General features: G+C 39.1%; 1 protein-coding gene across 1 annotated transcript in view; it reads right to left on the minus strand.

Annotated features, from left to right (window-relative positions):
* LOC122817325 (uromodulin-like) overlaps positions 1 to 20616 on the minus strand; it is a 275611-nt gene that overhangs the window by 112193 nt on the left and 142802 nt on the right. The window contains exon 5 of the mRNA XM_044090542.1: positions 20232 to 20395. Within this exon, the coding sequence (XP_043946477.1) occupies positions 20232 to 20395 (164 nt within the window). The remainder of the gene's footprint in view (positions 1 to 20231; positions 20396 to 20616) is intronic.

Consider the following 20616-nt stretch of genomic DNA (forward strand, 5'->3'; position numbering starts at 1 on the left):
TTCAAAATATGAATACAGTTTAAATAATTCTACCAAATTAGACATAATTTGAAAATATTGGTTAAGAATAGATACAAGTTATATGACAATAATTTAATAGTTAGAGACATTTTAGTCAGTTTACAGACAAATTAAAGGTAAATATAATACAAACAGGTTGAAACACAGGTGCCCAGTAGGAAGGTAGCTGGAATAAAAAAGCTGAACCACGACAAAGTAAAATCTTTCTAAGTTTATAAAAGCACTAAATAACATTCTACACAACTATGTGCCTAGTTGACCATTATGATCCAATGACCAAATACTCCTGTCTGTCTACAAACCTATCAAATCTGCTAGTCATTGTTTGCATTTGTACCATGTTGCTAAGGCCTGGAACTCCTTATTTCTATCTACAAGGTCAATACCCCCCCCGTCCCATCCTTCAAAACATTTATGAAAGACTTCCTAGTCAAAAGCTGGCTCTGTTCTTGCTCAGTACCAGAATAAACTATATCCCTAAATGTGGACAAATACCTATTCATACTTTACATTTCCTTACTTTCTGTTCTTCACTCACTTCATTAGTTCTGTATGTTTTTCTGCCATGGCTTTCTCTCTAAATAAACCATAAACCTGCCTTTATTTCACTTTGTAGTGTAATCCCTGTTTGTATTATCAGCAAACTTATAAATCCACACCAGCCCAGAAGTTGAAAATGTTGAAACACAGGTGCCCAGTAGAAAGTTAGCTGGAATAAAGAAGCTGAACCATGACAAAGTAAAATCTTCTTTTTTAATACAAAATGGTGAGTGCTTTCGCAGTATTGGGTGGCTGCGGTGGAGCAGCAGTTAGCGTTGCCGCCTCACAGCAAGAGGTTCTCCGATTTGATTCTCGGCTGGGGTGCCTTCTGTGCAGAGTCTGCAAATCCTCCCTGTGGTCTTGTGGATTTCCTCCGGGTACTCCTGTTTCCTCCCACATTCCAAAGACATGCTGTAGGTGGATTGGACACTCTAAATTGGCCCTTGGTGTGAGTGTGTGCGTGTGTGTGCCTTCTGTGGAAGGTTGGGCGCCGGGCTGGCAACTCGACACCATAAAACTCCACTGCCAATCATGAGCGGACAGGTGATCTGCTGTGGCGAACCCTAACCGGGAAAAAGCCCAAAGAAGAAGAAGAAGGTGAGCGCTTTCTCAGTGGTAACCATGGCTTCATCAGACAGTTCATTCAAACAGCAACAGCACTTAAATAATTTAATTAATTACTAAAACAACCAATCCTACCACTCAAAGTTAATTCAGCACTCAGCAATCAATTAATTGCTATGGTTATGTTTTGCCCTTAGTTAATTGCTGAAGTCAGATAAAATCTGTTTAAAAACCACATGCAGAAAATGTAAGGACAAGAACATGTGGATAAATATAAATAAAATACATAAAAAGTCAATGAATAAATACATATACTCATGTTCCCCATTTAGTAACTACTTATGTGCATAGATACAAGCATAAAAATATATATAAAAATATATATAAAAGTATAAGCAGTACACACTCAACAACTTAATACTTATATTCTGCCTAATAAATGCACATGTTGTCCACCTAGTAAATACATATGTTTTAATACATACATCTCAACAAATGTTTCTCTTTAATGATATCTGTGCTAGAAGCAGCTCAAGAAATACTGTCATATTGATCTAAAGCTCTGCATGTGTTTATGTAGTCTTCTCTTGTTAAAATAGTATTATTATTTTTTGCTTTATTTTAACCTTCTAGATTTTAGCACTGGCTTCAATGAAACACTATCATTCAAACCCAAACCTCTCTGTGCTCCTAAGTGCAAAATCCATTTTACTCCCATATTTTCAATAGTATTGACTATGTCCCCATCCTATTGCTGACATTCTGAATGTGTAAAACCTGGAACAGAAATATATGGTCATCCCCCTTATCCAATGTATGCTTAGCCAAAGCACTATACAGTTGCCTTTTTCTAGTGCAGCAAAGGCGATCCCTTATCCGTTCCAGGTGACGGTTAGTTTTGCCAACATAGAAATGGAAACATGTTGTGCAGTGAGCTACATGCACTACATTCTTAATATTGCAGTCAGCAGAATTCCTTAGCTCCAATAGGCTTCAGGGTGCTTAAAAAACCTTGATTCATCTATATAAATGCACTGTGTACATTTTCCACATCTATGGGTACCATTCACTGTGCTACCCATCAGCGCAGGTATCCTTGGATAGCAAAGCTGCTGTTTCAGATTTTTCTTATTTCTAAATGCAAAATGTGGTTGTCCACCCACTATGTTGGTAGTATCCTCATCTACTAACAACATATGCCAATTTTGTAGTATGATGGTTTCAAACCTTTTCACATCTCTTCTAGGGTCTATATTAGAACGCTGAACATTCAAAATTTTGACTGTTCTAATATCAAACCCTATGAATCAAAAATTTAAAACATCGAACATTCAGAGCAGTGAATTTTTTCCTAGGGAAAAAATTTGCTGCTCCAAAACACATGCACACAACACAAGCACACCAAACAAACGGCAATCCACACACATACACCTAAACTCTTATACCTAACCCTACACTAAACTATACATACACCACTAACTATCCACTTACCTTAACCCAAACCCTAACCCTAAGGTCCATCACTATCGTACAGTCACCTCACCCGCATCCTAACCCTAACTTATCTAACCCATCCTAACCCTCACATCGACACAATCGCACACTTACCTGAACCCGTCCCATAACTTTCCACCACAGTGCTAAAAATACTGAAGCAACAGAAATGGACAACCAAATTCTTTCCCTAGGAAAAAAATTAGGTTTTCTGTTTCTTCGATATTTTCAGCATTCACTGAAAATGGGTCGATATTAGAACACTCAAAATTTTGAACGTTCGGTGTTCTAATATATACCCCTCTTGTATATGGTTAAACCATTGGAATGTATGGTCTATTCCTAATACCTACCCTGTCACTACTTGCTCTATCAGAGTAGTAGGGCTTAGCTTTACCTTTCCTTTCTTTGTGTACATTATGGTACACTTTATCAATTTCATGTTCACTATACCCCCTATTAATGAAACCTGTTCTTAGCTTAGTTAACTCATTTCTATACACTTCCTCTTGACAACATACGCGAGATGTTGTCATTGCCTGACCTCTGATTATGTTAGGAAAAATCTTAGGGTTATGCATACTGTTTCTGTGTAGAAAAGATGGTCTATAACATTGTTTCCTATGTCATTTCATAGACAATTGGTCATTTTCTCTGTATATGGTAACATCCAGGAAGTCTAAACTCATCTCAGAACAGTTTATCGTAAACTTTAAAAAGTCACTAGTAGTATTTAGGTATGCATACAGGGATTTAAGTTGTTCACCATCACCTTTCCATAAAATAAAAAGATCATCTATAGAACACCTATAAAAGGCTATTTGGGGATTACCTAACAGATGTTCATATTCCCAGTTAACCATAACCAGGTTTGCGTATGTGTTGGCACAACTTGTGCCCATGGCAACCCCTGACAACTGCTTATAGCATATGCCATTGAACATAAATATGTTGTGCTCTAATACCAATTCTAGCAACATACAGGGAAAGTCTATCTTAGTATTAGAGAATGTTCCCTGCCTTGTCAACCCATGGCAACCCCTGACAACTGCTTATAGCATATGCCATTGAACATAAATATGTTGTGCTCTAATACCAGTTCTAGCAACATACAGAGAAAATCTATCTTAGTATTAGAGAATGTTCCCTAGCTTGTCAACACTGATTTCACCATGCTTATCTCCTGGTCATTGGGTATACTTGTAAATAAAGACACTACATCTAGTGTGGCCAGCATCCCCGTATCTGCTGTTCCCATTTGTTTCACTTCCCCATAAAGGTCCACTAAAAACTGTTCTGTGTCTTTCAAGACATATGCATATTCGTTGAGTGCTGTCTTCAATTCCTTATCCAGGTATATAGAGATGAGTTCTGTTAGCCATCCTGCCCCTGCTACTATAGGTCTAAATTTCCAGTTATATGGGTTTTTGTGTATCTTGGGGAGGCCATGGATTTGAGGTATGAGTGGATTTTCAACAGTGAAATAATTAAAAAGTTCTTTATTTAATAGTTCCATACACATGCAATCATATAAGGTACTAGCAATCTGTTCAGTCATTTCAAACACAATTGTTGTTGGTACTTCAGCATATACATTTGGATCCAATAACATTTCTTGCATAGCTGTATTATAAAAGTCAGCATTCAGTATCACCACTGGTCCCCCTTTGTCAACGGGTCTTATAACTACGCTATCATTCATCTACAAGTCACACAATGCTTTGTGCTCACTCTTTGTCAAATTATACTTTCCTTCTTCTAAAAAAACTATTTCCTATGCTATAAATGGAATTTTCACAAGCTTTTAAGAAGGTTTCTATATTATGCAGCAGTATTGGTACATACAGACTGTTTTTCTTAAACTGAACATCCCTTGCCTCATTGCCATTTCCAAATTGTTGTTTCAATGTTACATTTCTAGTAAACATACATAGGCATAACAGAAATTCACTAATGTCCATTTTAGTTGAAGGTATAAAATTTAAACCTCTGTTTAATAAAGAAGTCTCAGCTGCAGACAGTTCATATTTGGAAATATTCCAAATGAACTCTCCTGCCCATACCCCCACATTTTCTTCAAAGTGTGAGTTTGTAACAGACCTGGTGCCTCTTTCCATTTCTGGCCCCTGTAAATGTCCTGTTCCACAGATTTTCTCCTCCCTGCTCGAAACAGTAGGGGTAGAACAGGAAAAACCTGTTGTTGTCCTCCTTCCATATTAATCTTCCTTCTTACCATGGCTGTAGTTGTGGAGGCAGTTGTTGCCTTATCATTGGTTGCTGAAGACGATAGCACTTCCATCAGTGTAGAATAAATGGAATGTGCCTCATTTGATGAAAGGACACTCCCTCCTGGCTGTTGATTTATTGTTTCCTCTTCCGCCCCGAGTGTATTGTTCGTCTCTTCAGACTGTACCCGATGCTCTGCCCTTGGTCTCTCATACCGCTCAAATGATTGAACCTGCCCTCTCCTCCGCTGGTATGCTGTTGGTGATACCTCTGACTGCCCATTGATTTCTCTCGTAAATCTCAGATTGCGGTTGGTATTAGACTGCTCTGCAGACTGTGCAGGTTTTGACCAAGTAAAGACATGCTGGTTAGTCAAATCTGTCAGATCCCTGCACAGTTTCTTTTTCTTTTGCTCAAGCAGTCTGGTTTCATAGCGAAGTATCTTATCAATTAGTTCATGGCTGCTTCCCCATAAAGCGCAGACAGTTCGTGTTGTTGCTGACATATCTTTTCATTAAGCTCTTGTTCCACCGGCTTGAAAAAGTCCAGCAACAACTGTATATACTCTTTACTTGTGTTAAAATTAATTTGTTGCCAGTGGGCTAACAAAGTGGGGTAGGTGTTTCCATATGTGGGCATATTAAATACTCTGTGTCCCCTGAGACTTCTTTATTAAACAGAGGTTTAAATTTTATACCTTCGACTAAAATGGACATTAGTGAATTTCTGTTATGCCTACGTATGTTTATTAGAAATATAACACTGAAATAACAATTTGGAAATGGCAATGAGGCAAGGGATGTTCAGTTTAAGAAAAACAGTCTGTATGTACCAATATTGCCGCATAATATAGAAAACTTCTTAAAAGCTTGTGAAAATGCCATTTATAGCACAGGGAACAATACTTTTTTTAGATGAAGAAAAGTATAATTTGACAAAGAGTGAGCACAAAGCATTGTGTGACTTGTAGACTAATGATAGCATAGTTATAAGACCTGCTGACAAAGGGGGACCAGTGGTGATGCTGAATGCTGACTTTTATAATACAGCTATGCAAGAAATGTTATTGGATCCAAATGTATATGCTGAAGTACCAACAATTGTGTTTGAAATGAATGAACAGATTGCTAGTACCTTATATGAATGCATGTGTATGGAACTATTAAGTAAAGAACTTTTTAATTTTTTCACTGTTGAAAATCCAATCATACCTCAAATCCATGGCCTCCCCAAGATACACAAAGACCCATATAACCCAAAATTTAGACCTATAGTAGCAGGGGCAGGATGGCTAACAGAACTCATCTCTAGATACCTGGATAAGGAATTGAAGACAGCACTCAATGAATATGCATATGTCTTGAAAGACACAGAACAGTTTTAGTGCACCTTTATGGGGCAGTGAAACAAATGGGAACAGTAGATACGGGGATGTTGGCCACACTAGATGTCGTGTCTTTATTTACAAGTATACCCAATGACCAGGGGATAAGCATGGTGAAATCAGTGTTGACAAGGCAGGGAACATTCTCTAATACTAAGATAGACTTTCTCTGTATGTTGCTAGAATTGGTATTAGAGCACAGCATATTTATGTTCAATGGCATATGCTATAAGCAGTCGTCAGGGGTTGCCATGGGCACAAGTTGTGCCAACACATGCAAACCTGGTTATGGTTAACTGGGAATATGAACATCTGTTAGGTAATCCCCAAATAGCTTTTTATAGGCACGTTGCAGATCTTTTTATTTTTTAGAAAAGTGACAGTGAACAACTTAAATCCCTATATGCATACCTAAATACTACTAGTAACTTTTTAAAGTTCACGATGAACTGTTCTGAGATGAGTTTAGACTTCCTGGTCATTACCATATACAGAGAAAATGACCAATGATCTACGAAATTACATAGGAAACAATGTACAGACCATCTTTTCTACACAGAAACAGTATGCATAACCCTAAGATTTTCCTAACATAATCAGAGGTCAGGCAATGAGAACATCTCGCCTATGTTGTCAAGAGGAAGTGTATAGAAATGAGTTAACTAAGCTAAGAACAGGTTTCATTAATAGGGGGTATAGTGAACATGAAATTGATAAAGTGTACCATAATGTACACAAAGAAAGGAAAGGTAAAGCTAAGCCCTACTACTCTGATAGAGCAGGTAGTGACAGGGTAGATATTATGAATAGTGTATTACCATACATTCCAATGGTTTTACCATATACAAGAGATGTGAAAAGGTTTGAAACCATAATATGACAAAATTGGGATATGTTGTTAGTAGATGAGGATACTACCAACATAGTGGGTGGACAACCACATTTTGCATTTATAAGAAAATCTGAAACAGCAGCTTTGCTATCCAAGGATACCTGCTCTGATGGATAGCACAGTGAATGGTACTCATAGATGTGGAAAATGTACACAGTGCATTTATATAGATGAATCAAGGTTTTTTAAACACCCTGAAACAGGGTGTCTATGTGAGCTAAGGAATTCTGCTGATTGCAATACTAAGAATGTAGTGTATGTAGCTCACTGCACAACATGTTTCCATTTCTATGTTGGCAAAACTAACCGTCACCTTAGGGAACGGATAAGGGATCACCTTTACTGCACTAGAAAAGGGCAACTGTATAGTGCTTTGGCTAAGCATACATTGAATAAAGGGGATGACCATATATTTCTGTTTCAGGTTTTACATATTCAGAATGTCAGCAATGGGATGAGGGACATAGTCAATACTACTGAAAATGTTGTTTGTCGTTCGGCTTTTTCCCAGTAAGGGGTGGCCACAGCGGAACTCCGGTCCGCTAATGATTGGCAGTAGATTTTTACGAAATGCTGAGGTGCCAGCTCGATGCCCAACCTTCAACGAAGGCACGCCCATTTACGCACGCATGTCTTTCGAACGCTACCCAACCGCAGGGAGGACATGCAGACTCCACACAAAAGGCACTCCCAAGCCACGCCAAGAATCGAACGGGAGAACCTATTGCTGTGAGGTAACAACGCTACTGCCGTACCACCATGGCTGGAAGTAAAATGGATTTTGCGCTTAGGAGCGCACAGAGGTTTGGGTTTGAATAATAGTGTTCCATTGAAGCCAGTGCTAAAATCTAGAAGGTTAAAATAAAGCAAAAAATAATAATACTATTTTAACAAGAGAAGACTACATAAACACATGCAGGCTTTGGATCAATATGATAGTATTTCTTGAGCTGCTTCTAGCATAGATATCATTAAAGATAAGCATTTGTTGAGATGTATGAATTAAAGCATATGAATTTACTAGGTGGACAACATGTGCATTTATTAGGCAGAATATATGTATTAAGTTGTTGAGTGTGTACCGCTTATACTTTTATATATATATATATATATATATATTTATATATATTTTATGCTTGTATCTATGCACAAGTATTTTATTTATATTTATCCACATGTTCTTGTCTTTACATTTTGTGCATATGGTTTTTAAACAGAGTTTTTCTGACTTCAGCAATTAACTAAGGGCAGAACGTAACCATAGTAATTAATTGATTGCTGAGTGCTGAATTAACTTTGAGTGGTAGGATTGGTTGTTTTAGTAATGAATTAAAGTATTTAAGTGCTGTTGCTGTTTGAATGAACTGTCTGATAAAGCAATGGTTACTATTGCGAAAGCGCTCACCATTTTGTATTAAAAATATTTTACTTTATTGTGGTTCAGCTTCTTTATTCCAGCTACCTTCCTACTGGGCACCTGTGTTTCAACATTTTTAACTTCTGGGCTGGTGTTGTGGATTTATTTGTTTGCTGATAATACAAACAGGGATTGCACTACAAAGCGAAAGAAAAGCAGGTTTATGGTTTATTTAGAGAGAAAGCCATGGCAGGAAAAACTGACAGAAGTAATGAAGTGAGTGAAGAACAGAAAGTAAGGAAATGTAAGGTATGAATAGGTATTTGTCCACATTTAGGGATATAGTTTATCCTGGTACTGAGCAAGAACAGAGCCAGCTTTTGACTAGGAAGTCTTTCATAAATGTTTTGAAGGATGGGACGGAGGGTATTGACCTTGTAGATAGAAATAAGGAGTTCCAGGCCTTAGCAACATGGTACAAATGCAGACAATGGCTAGCAGATTTGATAGGTTTGTAGACAGTATTTGGTCATTGGATCATAATGGTCAACTAGGCACATAGTTGTGTAGAATGTTATTTAGTGCTCTTATAAACTTAGAAAGTTGCTTGAATACAGGATTTGTGTTAGCATGCCTTTTCTGAAGGGTATGCAATCTGAAACTCAAATGCATATCATTTACTGACTTGTATCCTGGATGGCCATGGTGGTACAAGGGTAAGCATTGCTACCTCACAGCAAAAGGTTTTCCGGTTTGATTCTCAGCTGCCATGCCTTTTGTGTGGAGTCTGCATGTCTTCCCTGTGGTCCTGTGGGTTTCTTCTGGGTGTTGTGGTTTCCTCCCACATCCCAAAGACATGCTGCAGGTGAATTGAACACTCAAAATTGGCCCTAGGTGTGAGTGTGTGCCTTCTGTGGAAGGTTGGGTGCCAGGCTGGCAACTCTATACTGTAAAACTCCACTGCCAATTGTTCTGCAGACCACTCTCACACCATGGCGATCCCTAACGGGAAAAGCCAAAAGGAGAAGAAGATTTAGTGAGTTGAATCCTCAGTGATTTGCCAGAAAATCACAAATTTTATGAGGAACACATCAAAAATATGAGGCAAAAAATCTGGACATTCTGCAAAAATCTGGATTTGAGAAGTATGATTAGCTCCTACACATTATGCCTCGATTCTTTTGTTTCACAGAGTGCACCTTCAGTGAGGTTTGGTCTTATTTTATGCTTCCACTTCCTCCTGCTCACTTCTTCTTCCCCATAAATTCAGTCCTTCTGTTTCTTTTCCACTGCTATGGCTCCTTGGCTGTCTGCATATTTCACTGAGAATTAAAAACCATAGCACTGTCCTTTGAAATCATAGGAGAGGGTTAGAAAGAGGACTACTTTTTATTTTTCACAATAGAAGGTTTTTATATATAGTTAATGATAGGGACTCTTTGAATAAGCCTAGTTTATTTATTTAATAAGGCATGTGTACACAAACAGGTCTGACTTCATGAGGAACATCAGTAAATCTAAGTTGAGCATGGCTAAATCAGAGTGCCAAAATCCTAGCACTATGTATAGCAGTTGAAAGATGTGCAAACAATAAATATCTTAAAAACAGAACCTGACAAAGGGGAGTGAAAAAAAAACCAACATATATCTCAGCTAATCATCAAGATATGTTATCATGGCTCTTTCAGCTGATCAGGCATTTATCATTAGCCTGTTCATGTCTTCAAACATTCATCACCGCTCTGCTGATGCAATTAAAAACTGCACTGGATTACCACTGATTAGTAAACCATGTAATTACATAGCTCCAGTAACCACAAAGAAACATCAACTGCAAGAAACACCTTCAAAACCATGCAAAAAGTAAAGGCAATCACAGTACGAGCAATGCAATACAAATAAAAAAAAAAGACATTACAAAACATGAATTGCTATCACTACAACTCCTCAAAGAAAAAACTTTGCCATAAAAACATATTCTCTGAACTAAAATTTCTAAATATCATAAAATGTAGCACAGTATCCATACTTTACACTAAAATAATAAATATAAAATGTCAAGATAATAATAAATATAAATTACTCACCTTATCTCCAGAGAAAGTCACACAAAATGGCATCTGGTATTGTCCTGAAACTTAAAACAAATCTACCCGAAAAGAAAAAAAAATTGCCCTATCCAAATATAAAAATAGTTTTAAAAAAAAATCACATACAAAACTGAACTGAAGAAAGTTAAAAAAATAAAATATTCCAACCCCATGAAAAAAAGAACTGCCCATCCAAACCATGATTCTTGAGAGCATACCTGTAAGAAGACTTGCAAAAATGTATGTAATGAATTTTACGTTGACTTCGTAAATATACATTAAAATGCATAACCTACTACTCACCTCTATGACATGGGAAAATAAAGTCCTGCCTGTGTGCCAGGAGTGAGCAGGTAAGGGAGGAAGTAGTGGTTCTAGTTTTCCAGGTAGCACCAGTAGGTGGAGGCTTGCAGGTGCAAAATGCACCCATGACCAGGGATGTGGGCTTGGTGCTACCTAGATGGTAATGGTAGAAATCACTGATTTTGTGAGTGGCTACATACATCTATGAAGGGAGGGTGTTATAGAATATTGCGGTGATGTGAATACCTATGTCTGTCCGCAGGGATGGGGTTAGTGCCTAATAGATAGATTGTCATAGCCAAAAGTTTTAGATGTTGGTGAAGGCACAGAAACCCCTCCATGTCAACTTGGATGATGGCCTTTTCTGCTCAGCTGTCCCTTTCATGTTGTGGTCTTCCCAGTGGTGGGGGAACTGAATGGACCCAAGACTAATGGAGGAACTGATGGTTGTCAAATATGGAGGGAGGTAACACATTAAAGAATATATACCCTATCCATCCATTCCCCATTTAATACACCCATTCTAAAGCCGAGAACATGAGAAAAGAAATCCATAAATTTAAAAGTTAAACATGCCTTACAAATGAAGGTTCCAACTCATCAGCATACTGTATGTAGTACACAAGCAGCCATGATTTTGCTGATGTCCTCTTTGTAATCATAGGAGCCCACTGCAAACTCACATCCACTCCGCAAAGCACTAGAATTTTTACATAAAACTTAAACATATGTAGTTAAAGTTTTCACAATAATCAACTATCTACTTAGTCTAATGCCTAAATTCACAGAACACAAATGCAAAAGCTAAAGTTAGAAAGGTAAAAAAAATCTAAATTATTAAATTTTGTCTAATAAAAAATACAACTAACTTTCTACCCCTCACTTGCCAAATAGCATTGAAAAAAATCAAAAGAATTAAAAAAGAAGGGAAAAATTGAATCCCCAATCAAAAACATACTCTTTAATACCCCCCCAAGAGAAACATAATCTAAAGTAAAAATCCACAGTAACATTATATTTCAGCAACCGTACTCTACAATCTGTTTAGAAAAGCTAACTATGATTATGGTTAGTGCTATTCCAGATATTCTGAATAATTAAAACTGTAACTAACTTGCTATCCCCTTACTTCCCAAATGGCTTTGAAAAAAACCCATCAAAAACGAAAAAAGAATAGAAAAACAAAATCAAAAACAAAAATAAACCTTTCTTCCCAGAATCAAAAACCTACTTTCCAATAAATATATGATAAATAAATTAACTTAATCTACATTGACACTGACACAGGGATTCATTAAAGGGCCTAGCATGAACCACGCTGTTCATGCTAAAAAGGCCCATCGCCCATGACATGCCAGTTTGTGATTCAGACATGTTAGCCTCGATAAGGTAAGACCTCGTTATCAGTTAATATGAATGTGTCTGAATCACATTTACTGCCATAATATGCAGATTATTACTGGTCTGCACACCATGGTATTAAACAGCTGCTCATGTAGGCAGTTGGATTCTCTCCCCACAGTCACTTTTCCATACACAAAAGTGCACTCAACATGAACACGCACGCACGCACGCACACACACACACACACACACACACACACACACACACACACACACACACACACACACACACACACACACACACACACACACACACACACACACACACACACACACACACACACACACACACACACACACACACACACACACACACACACACACATCAGTCCTTAATTTATTTGTCCTCCCATTCCCCCCCCCCCATAGTATTTGAAGTGCCATTATGACACTTATCTATTATACCCTGTGGCTAGTGTATCGCCCACCCCCAATCCCCATACTACTGTTAGTGCTGTTACAACACTTCCAATGGCATTAATCCCTGGTGTCTAATGATTCTTCCCACCCTAATCCCTGTACTGCTGCTGGTGCCATTACAGCCGATTAACAGTAATCCCTGGTGTCTAGTTTTTCCCCCATAACCCCTATTCTAGCACTACCACTGGTGCCATTATAGCATTGTAAGAATAATCTCTGGTGGTCTATTTGTTCCCCCCCCACCGCATTCATGTCAGACAGTTAAACACAACCTTTTGGCCATGGTCAGTACTGTGATGTGGTGGGGATGGCTATACTGAGCTGTAAGGCTGGGCAATTTCTTGAATCACTTCACCTTGTAGATGCCTTCCTGAGGGCAGTTCTGGAGAGATAGCTCATATTAGCATATGCCTCCCCTCCCTGACTGTCTCATTAGCATTCAGCAGGGCCACAGGGTCTGATCTACGTGGTGTTGCATGTCTTTGTGGTGGAGAACTGTGCAGCACCATGTTACAGAAGGTGCTGAATTGAAAGGTACTATGACGTACTTTACAGTACTTTCTTGAATCCTCCCCTGTGTCTCAGCAACTGTACACCACAATCTATTCATAAAATCTACAACTATCATTAGTGTTATTCTGGAAATAAACTAATATATAACCACGAGTCTTTTGAAATAGCTGTGACATACTATATTAAAAATACAAAAAGAAAAAAGATAAATTAAATATGTGGGGGACTAGTGCTAAAAGACATAAACTATTTTGTGCTGTTGTAATAAGGAATGCTACTCAATGCTAGAAGTCTAAACCTCAGAATGCACTCTCTCGAGGCACTCCTTAAAATGGAGAACATCGACATCTGTGCAGTGACAGAGACCTGGTTCAAGGCTCCAGAGAGTACCCCTGCATTACCAGGCTATAATTCATACCACACCTTTCGGCCACCTAACCTGAACTGAAACACTAAAGGCGGAGGCGTGTCCATATTCATTAAGGATATCCACACCTCCAGGCTAGTTGCTCAGCATAATGCATCCAAGATTATCCAAGTGCAACTAACTCTGGGCAAGACCGCAATCCAAATTGTAGCTTGCTACAGATCCCCCACCATGTCCCAGGATTCCCACTCTTCATTTCTTAATACACTGGAAAATATTAGGGTACAACCTAACACCCTAATAATGGGCAATTTCAACTACCCTACCATTAACTGGGAAAACTACTCATGTACCAACTCTTGTGCTCAACGTTTTCTGGAATTCATAAATTCCAATGCCATGGATCAACTTATCCAAACCCCCACCAGGGGCAGCAATATCCTAGACCTGGTTATTACCAACATAGGCAACCGGTGCTCCACACCAGAGGTCAATTCCTCGTTGGTCAGATCCGACCATAAGCTAATCACCCTAGACATCCACATCCCTCCCCCACCCCCCATTAGGGAAACCACAGTAAAAAATTTCTCCAAAGCCAACTTCACGCTTCTTAAGACAGAAGTGGCAAACTTCATGACACCCATGCTGACGGACAATAGAGGTATGACTGCTGAATCCTACACAAATGTACTTTATAAGCACTTACATGAGTGCATGGATCGTGCAATCCCTAACAGAACCAAGATGCTATCCTCCAAAAAGGAAGCCAATCTGGTGGTCCCCTGCCATAAACAAACTCTACAACAGAAGAAAGAAACTGTTGCAAAAAAGAGTAAAATCCCATGATTGGAGAAACTCCCTGGTCAGCTTCAGTAAGAAGCTGGGATCCCTCATAAAATCCTCCAAAGCTAGTTATGAAAACAAAATCGCCACTGACTCTAAAGACAACCACAAAGCATTCTATAGCTATGTCAAGAATCTCAATGGCAACACTCAGATCTGCTCTGAGTTACAGCACAATGGCACTAAATATACAAAACCAACGGATATTGCCAACATCCTGGCAGATAGGTTCAGTGCTAACTTTACCCCTCTGTCATCCCCTAAAGGGCCCATCTCTATACCAGAAGAATGCAAAGCTCCTGTAATCACGGCTACACAGGTAAAAAACACACTATCCAAAGCCAAGAACACAGCATCCATGGGACCTGACGATATCCCAGGCTGTGTTCTACATGAACTACAGAATGAACTGGCACCCCACCTAAGTATCATGTTCAATCATAGCCTCACCTCAGGCTTTGTGCCCACTGAATTGCGCACAGCGACAGTTATCCCACTCCACAAAGGGGGAACCACCAAAGACCACAAAAACTACCGCCCCATTAGCCTGGTCTGCAAGGCTATGGAGCGTATCATCATGGAACTTATAAACAATGACATTGGTAATCTCCAAACTCAGGATCCCACCCAGTTTGGGTTTGGAAAAGGCAGATCATTTCTCCTAAACCTGATAGATTTCTTTGAAGCAGTCACAAAAGCCGTAGATGAGGGTAAGGTGGCTCACACAGCCTATCTAGATCTCGCCAAGGCTCTTGTCACCATCCCCCACTCTGGAATTATAGATAAACTCACTAAACTAGGTATAAATCCCTATGTCACAAGATGGGTTGCCAACTGGCTCACTGACAAAACCCACACTGTGAAAGTAGCAGACTCCAAATCCAGCTTCAGACTAGTGACAAGTGGAGTACCACAGGGTTCAGTCCTGAGTCCTCTCCTGTTTGGTATCTACTTCTCTGAAGTACAGGCCAACACAGAAGGTCTTTGGCTAATGAAGTTCGCAGATGACTGCAAACTAGGAGCCATAATCAAAACTCCAAAAGATGTGGACATCCTACAAAAGGGCCTTGCTGAGACAGATGCCTGGTGTCAAAGCCATGACCTCAAGCTCAATGCCAAAAAGTGCATTGTCATTCCTTTTGGTAAAAACTCAGTACCCATGAACTACCACATAGGTGGTTGTCTACTTAATACCAAAAATGTGATGAGACCTTGGGACACAGGTGGACAGTAGTCTCTCCTTTGATAATCACATTGCCAAAGTAGTCAGGAAATCCTTCTATGTGGCACTCCTCATCACAAAAGGTTTCTCATTCAGGAAAAAAGAGGTCATTGTTCCCCTCTACTCATCACTCATTAGACCCATTATAGAGTACAATGCCCCTTTTGGTATGTACCTCACAAGACATCTACAACAACTGGAAAAGCCGCTGAAATACCTCACAAAGAGGATTATCAGCCTCAAAGAGATGCCCTATGCAGACCGTCTCAAAAAACTGCAGCTTTACTCCGTTGCATATCGCCTACTCAGAGGCGATCTCTGCCTAATGCACAAAGCTATGTCAAACCCAGAGCTTTTAGACATGCTCCACTTAAAGAAATCCCAATTCCTATGAGCTACACACTCTAGGGACCTAAACCTCGTCACCACAATAAACAGAACATGCTGGAGGGATAGATTCCTGTCCCAGAGACTTCCCATACTCTGGAACAAACTACCTATGTATATCAAACAAAGCTCCTCATTAGCAAGAAAAATCTTGATGATTGGATGGGAGATAGGAAATTCACCCCAGGGATCACTTCTGTGGCTCTGCTCGACAGTGGCACAGGAAAATAATTTTCTTGGGTGGCGAAAGCCAGGGTACCTTTGGCTAGGCTTATATAGGCCCTATGGCCAATAGCCTAGTACCTACCTATGAACCTATGAGATTCATAACGTATGGCAGCTCCTGTCATCATGAAAATTGTTCCATACCCCTATAGTACAATATATTTTACATGTGTGCATATACACTTATAAGTTTATAGGATAGTACTAGTCTATCTGCCCTCACAGGCCATTTTAAGCCTAGCCAAATTTCCCAACCCAAGGTTAAGAATAAAACTCTTTACCTTCTCTCTCTGAGGTAAACAGATTAACGATTATGCCAACTCCCCAACCTCATAGATATGTATTATTAGGTAATCTAGTTTAAGAAGAGAAAATAGACTGGTCTAGTCAGACACATTTTATGGATCACTTATTGCTTAGAAATATGAGATAAAAGGTAGAGGTGTCCAGTCAGTATGACAGGGGATGGAGTACAGTAGCAATTACTTCATCTCTGTAGGCATAAACCTATATATCTTGCAAAAACATTTCTGTGCTTTGGTCACTCACACACCGTCACAGTGATATTTATTATTAGGTGGTCCATTTTAAGGAGAACTAAAGAGACTGGTCTGGTAGGATAATGTATTGCCCAGTGTTCATGCAGTGCAATAAGAAAAGTGAGAAATGATGTAGAGGTGCTCTGTCTGTATAAATGGGATGCCATACACTAGCAAATACTTAATTTCTGTAGTCACGATCCGATATTCCGATATAACATGGAAAAACATTTCCATACTATGCTTGCAATAAACACACACACACACACACACACACACACACACACACACACACACACACACACACACACACACACACACACACATACACACACACACACACACACACACACACACACACACACACACACACACACACACACACACACACACACACACACACGTGCACACTCACAGAGATATCTATTATTAGGGAGTCCATTTTAAGAAAAAAAAAAGGTCTATATGAAATGTGACTTCCTTAAAGCAGATGAACTGAAAGGACAAAAAAATGCTTTAAATAGAGAAAGGTGAACAATCAAACCCGCTCAAACTTATTATACCAACTCCATAACTGCAGCAACTGAAAGAAGGAGAAATTACCCAAATCAAGTAAATCGTTGCTGGTGCAAACTTAGAAACACCACTGGCAATGATTTTCTATAGAAAACAGTGTTCATCCGTATGCTTTTTGTCTTTTTTTTTTCTACATGCTACTGACACTTGAGCAATTTCTAAGAAAAATAAATGTGAGTCAACCAACACGGTCCAAGCAGTCCAAGCAAGATAAACTTCTCTTGAACACAAAAAATATATAAAGAACTGGTTTATTGAGGAAAGTTAGCGCTTTTGTGGGGTTTCTGCTTCATCAGACCAAAATACAGAAACATATTAAAACACAGAGTTATCTAAAAGGTGACACAACCAATTAGCTAAAACCAATTAAAAAAGACCATTCAAGCAGAGTGATGTAACCATATCACCGCCTACTCAGTAGGGCTGGTTTAAGAGGTATACCACTGTTAAGTCCTGGATATTCAAATGCTTGCAAAGAAACAATCCATTTTATCTCACACATCTCAATAACATTATTAAAATCATCTCTCCTAATGTGGGAATGCAAAAGTTGTAAAACCCTAAATTTAAAAGTATTGTGTCCTGAAAACAATAAAGCATGATTAGCTAGAGCATTGGATATTACATGGTTACGTATATTGCCTAGGTGCTCAAGTATTCTTTCTCTAAGCTGTCGTGTAGTTTTACCCAAATAAAAAAACTACCACAGGAGCAGCAGGTGGCCAAATATACCAACTTGCTGCGCCTGCATGTCACCACAAATCTGGGTGTGAAGGTGCGCTCTGTAATGCGATGTATAAAACAGAGTTCATTGGATACGGAAGAGCATGCTTTACAACTATGGCAAGGAAGCATACCAACCATCCCTGTGGGTATAGGAGGTGGGGGGTCTTGGTCCATAGCATAAAAGTCTTTTAATAGACATATTATTTCCATAAGTGACGGAGGGGTACTCACCCACTATTTGTCTCACCTGTTGATCAGCTAAATGAGCAGGCCAATTCTTCCTTATAATATTGCAGTAATGCTGTACATCACTAGAATATCTACAAAAAACCCTAAGGTGTAGGGCTTCTCCGGACCTTCGGTCACTGCTCACAATCCTTATATTAGAGGAAAAATATGGAGTCCCTCTGCCTTGTCATTGTTCCAGAGTAGTATTCCTAGCAATAGTTATGTGTGTCTGTGAGTAACATCTCTCAGGGAAGCCATCACTCAATCTATGTACAGTCTGCTGAAACACAAGGTCATTGGTACATCACCTAGAGGCCCTTAAGCATTGACCATTAAGTATGTTAGAGAAAATATGTGGGGGATGCATGCTGGTAGGATGCAAAAGCCTATTCCTCCAGCAGGGTTTCCTATAAAGTTGTGTCCCTAAAATACCATCAGAATTCTTAAAAATGGTGATGTCCAAGAAATCAATAGAAACAAGTGAATAATTAACAGTAAACCTAAAGAAATCTGAGGTACTTTCAAGATACCTAACAAACTCTAAAAGTTGCTCCACATCACCCTCCCATAGGAGAAAAATGTCATCCACAAACCTGGCATAATATTTTACATGATGACCAAACATATTATTGCTAGGTACGTAGTCCTCCGCCCACTGTGCCATAACCATAACCAGATTAGCATAGCTGTTGGCACAGGGGGTACCCATAGCCATGTCTAGTAGTTGGAGGTAATGCTGGTTCTCAAACAAAAGCACATTGTTATTCAGAATTAAAGCTAATAAAATAGAAATAACAGTCACCATGCTATGTGTGAAGTGACCATGGTGGGATAGAAAAAGTCTCACAGCATCAACTCCTGCCTGATTGGGGATAACAGTGAAAAGTGTTTTAACATCCAAAGTTACAAGCAAAATATCAGCCAGGGAAAAGGAAACATCAACAAGAGAACTAAATAAACCAGACAAAAATGTTCAGTATCCTTCAGAATTGCAGGAGATTCAACAAGTACTGATTTAAGCTGCATTTCAACAAATCTGGATAAAGGCTCAGTTATCCAACCATGTCCCAAAACAATGGGATGCAGTGGGGGATTGAGGTTGTCCTTATGGATCTTAGGCAATCTGTGAATAACAGGAACAGAAGGATATTCAACAGTCAAAAAATCATAAATGTCTTGGTCAATTAAACCACATATGAGAAGGTCATAGAGATCACTTGAGCAATTTCACCTTGGAAAACTGCATGGAAGAAGGTCATCCAGGAGAGCATTATCATTCAGAAAGCCATCAGGGTGGTTTAAGGGGGTTTTCTTGCCTTCTACCAACCCTAACTTGCATGCATCTTACAAGATGTTGGGGAGGGACACGTAATAAACTGTCCAGGGTGTCTGTCCCCTCACCTATCCAAGGAGCATTAATTTCAAGCAGTCGTGCACTTACCTGTGTGATGGCATGAGTAGTAGTTTTCCTGGTCTAAACCAGGGAGATCACACCACTCAGTGTACCTCTAAGTGTGCACAAACTCCTTCTACTCCCCCCCCCCCCGGGTGAGGCAAGTGGGCTGTACCCTTTCATTCCTCTTCCTTCCTACTTTGCTCCTCCATGCCAGGAGCACTAATCAAACCCCAGTCACCTGGGCTACAGTCAGGGCTCCACCACTCAGGATCACAGAGACAAGGTCATACAGTTTAATTTATGTAGACATGAACCTGTGTACCCTGCAAGTTGCAACCATTTCTGTGCTGTTTTCACAATGCAACAAATTACAGCTGATCTGCATGTGAGGCTTAATAATTATACTTTGAATGTGGTATTATATTAAATTACTACAATAAAATGATATTGATAAAGTATACAATTTTGCAGTATCAAAATACTATTATTCTATATACATCTCAAAGGATCCCTACCTTATGATTGGATTAAGTGATGAAGAGAGACTGATTTGCATATCCAGTGGGTAGGTACAACTGTAACTAACATAAGTATCTTTATCTCTGACAATCACATCTGTAACAGTAGATCTTGAAGGCAAATAAACCACATTACCATAGACAGCATGCGTTGCATTTTTCTACATGAAAGAAAAGAGAAATTAGAGACCTGTAATTGACTTAAGCTGTAATTGCATGAATACTTTTGATGTGGCTTCATGACATTACACACTCATCATAGATGATAAAAACACAGACTGATGGTGTATTTAAATGTTTGGTATACTAATGCTTGTGATGGGCATTTGCTAGATATGGTACAAAGGACCTTTGCACTTTTGATTACAAATGAAGATAACAT

Source organism: Protopterus annectens, chromosome 12.part0 (assembly GCF_019279795.1).
Source record: "Protopterus annectens isolate FY-2018-M chromosome 12.part0, PAN1.0, whole genome shotgun sequence".
Taxonomy (NCBI): Eukaryota; Metazoa; Chordata; order Ceratodontiformes; family Protopteridae; genus Protopterus; species Protopterus annectens.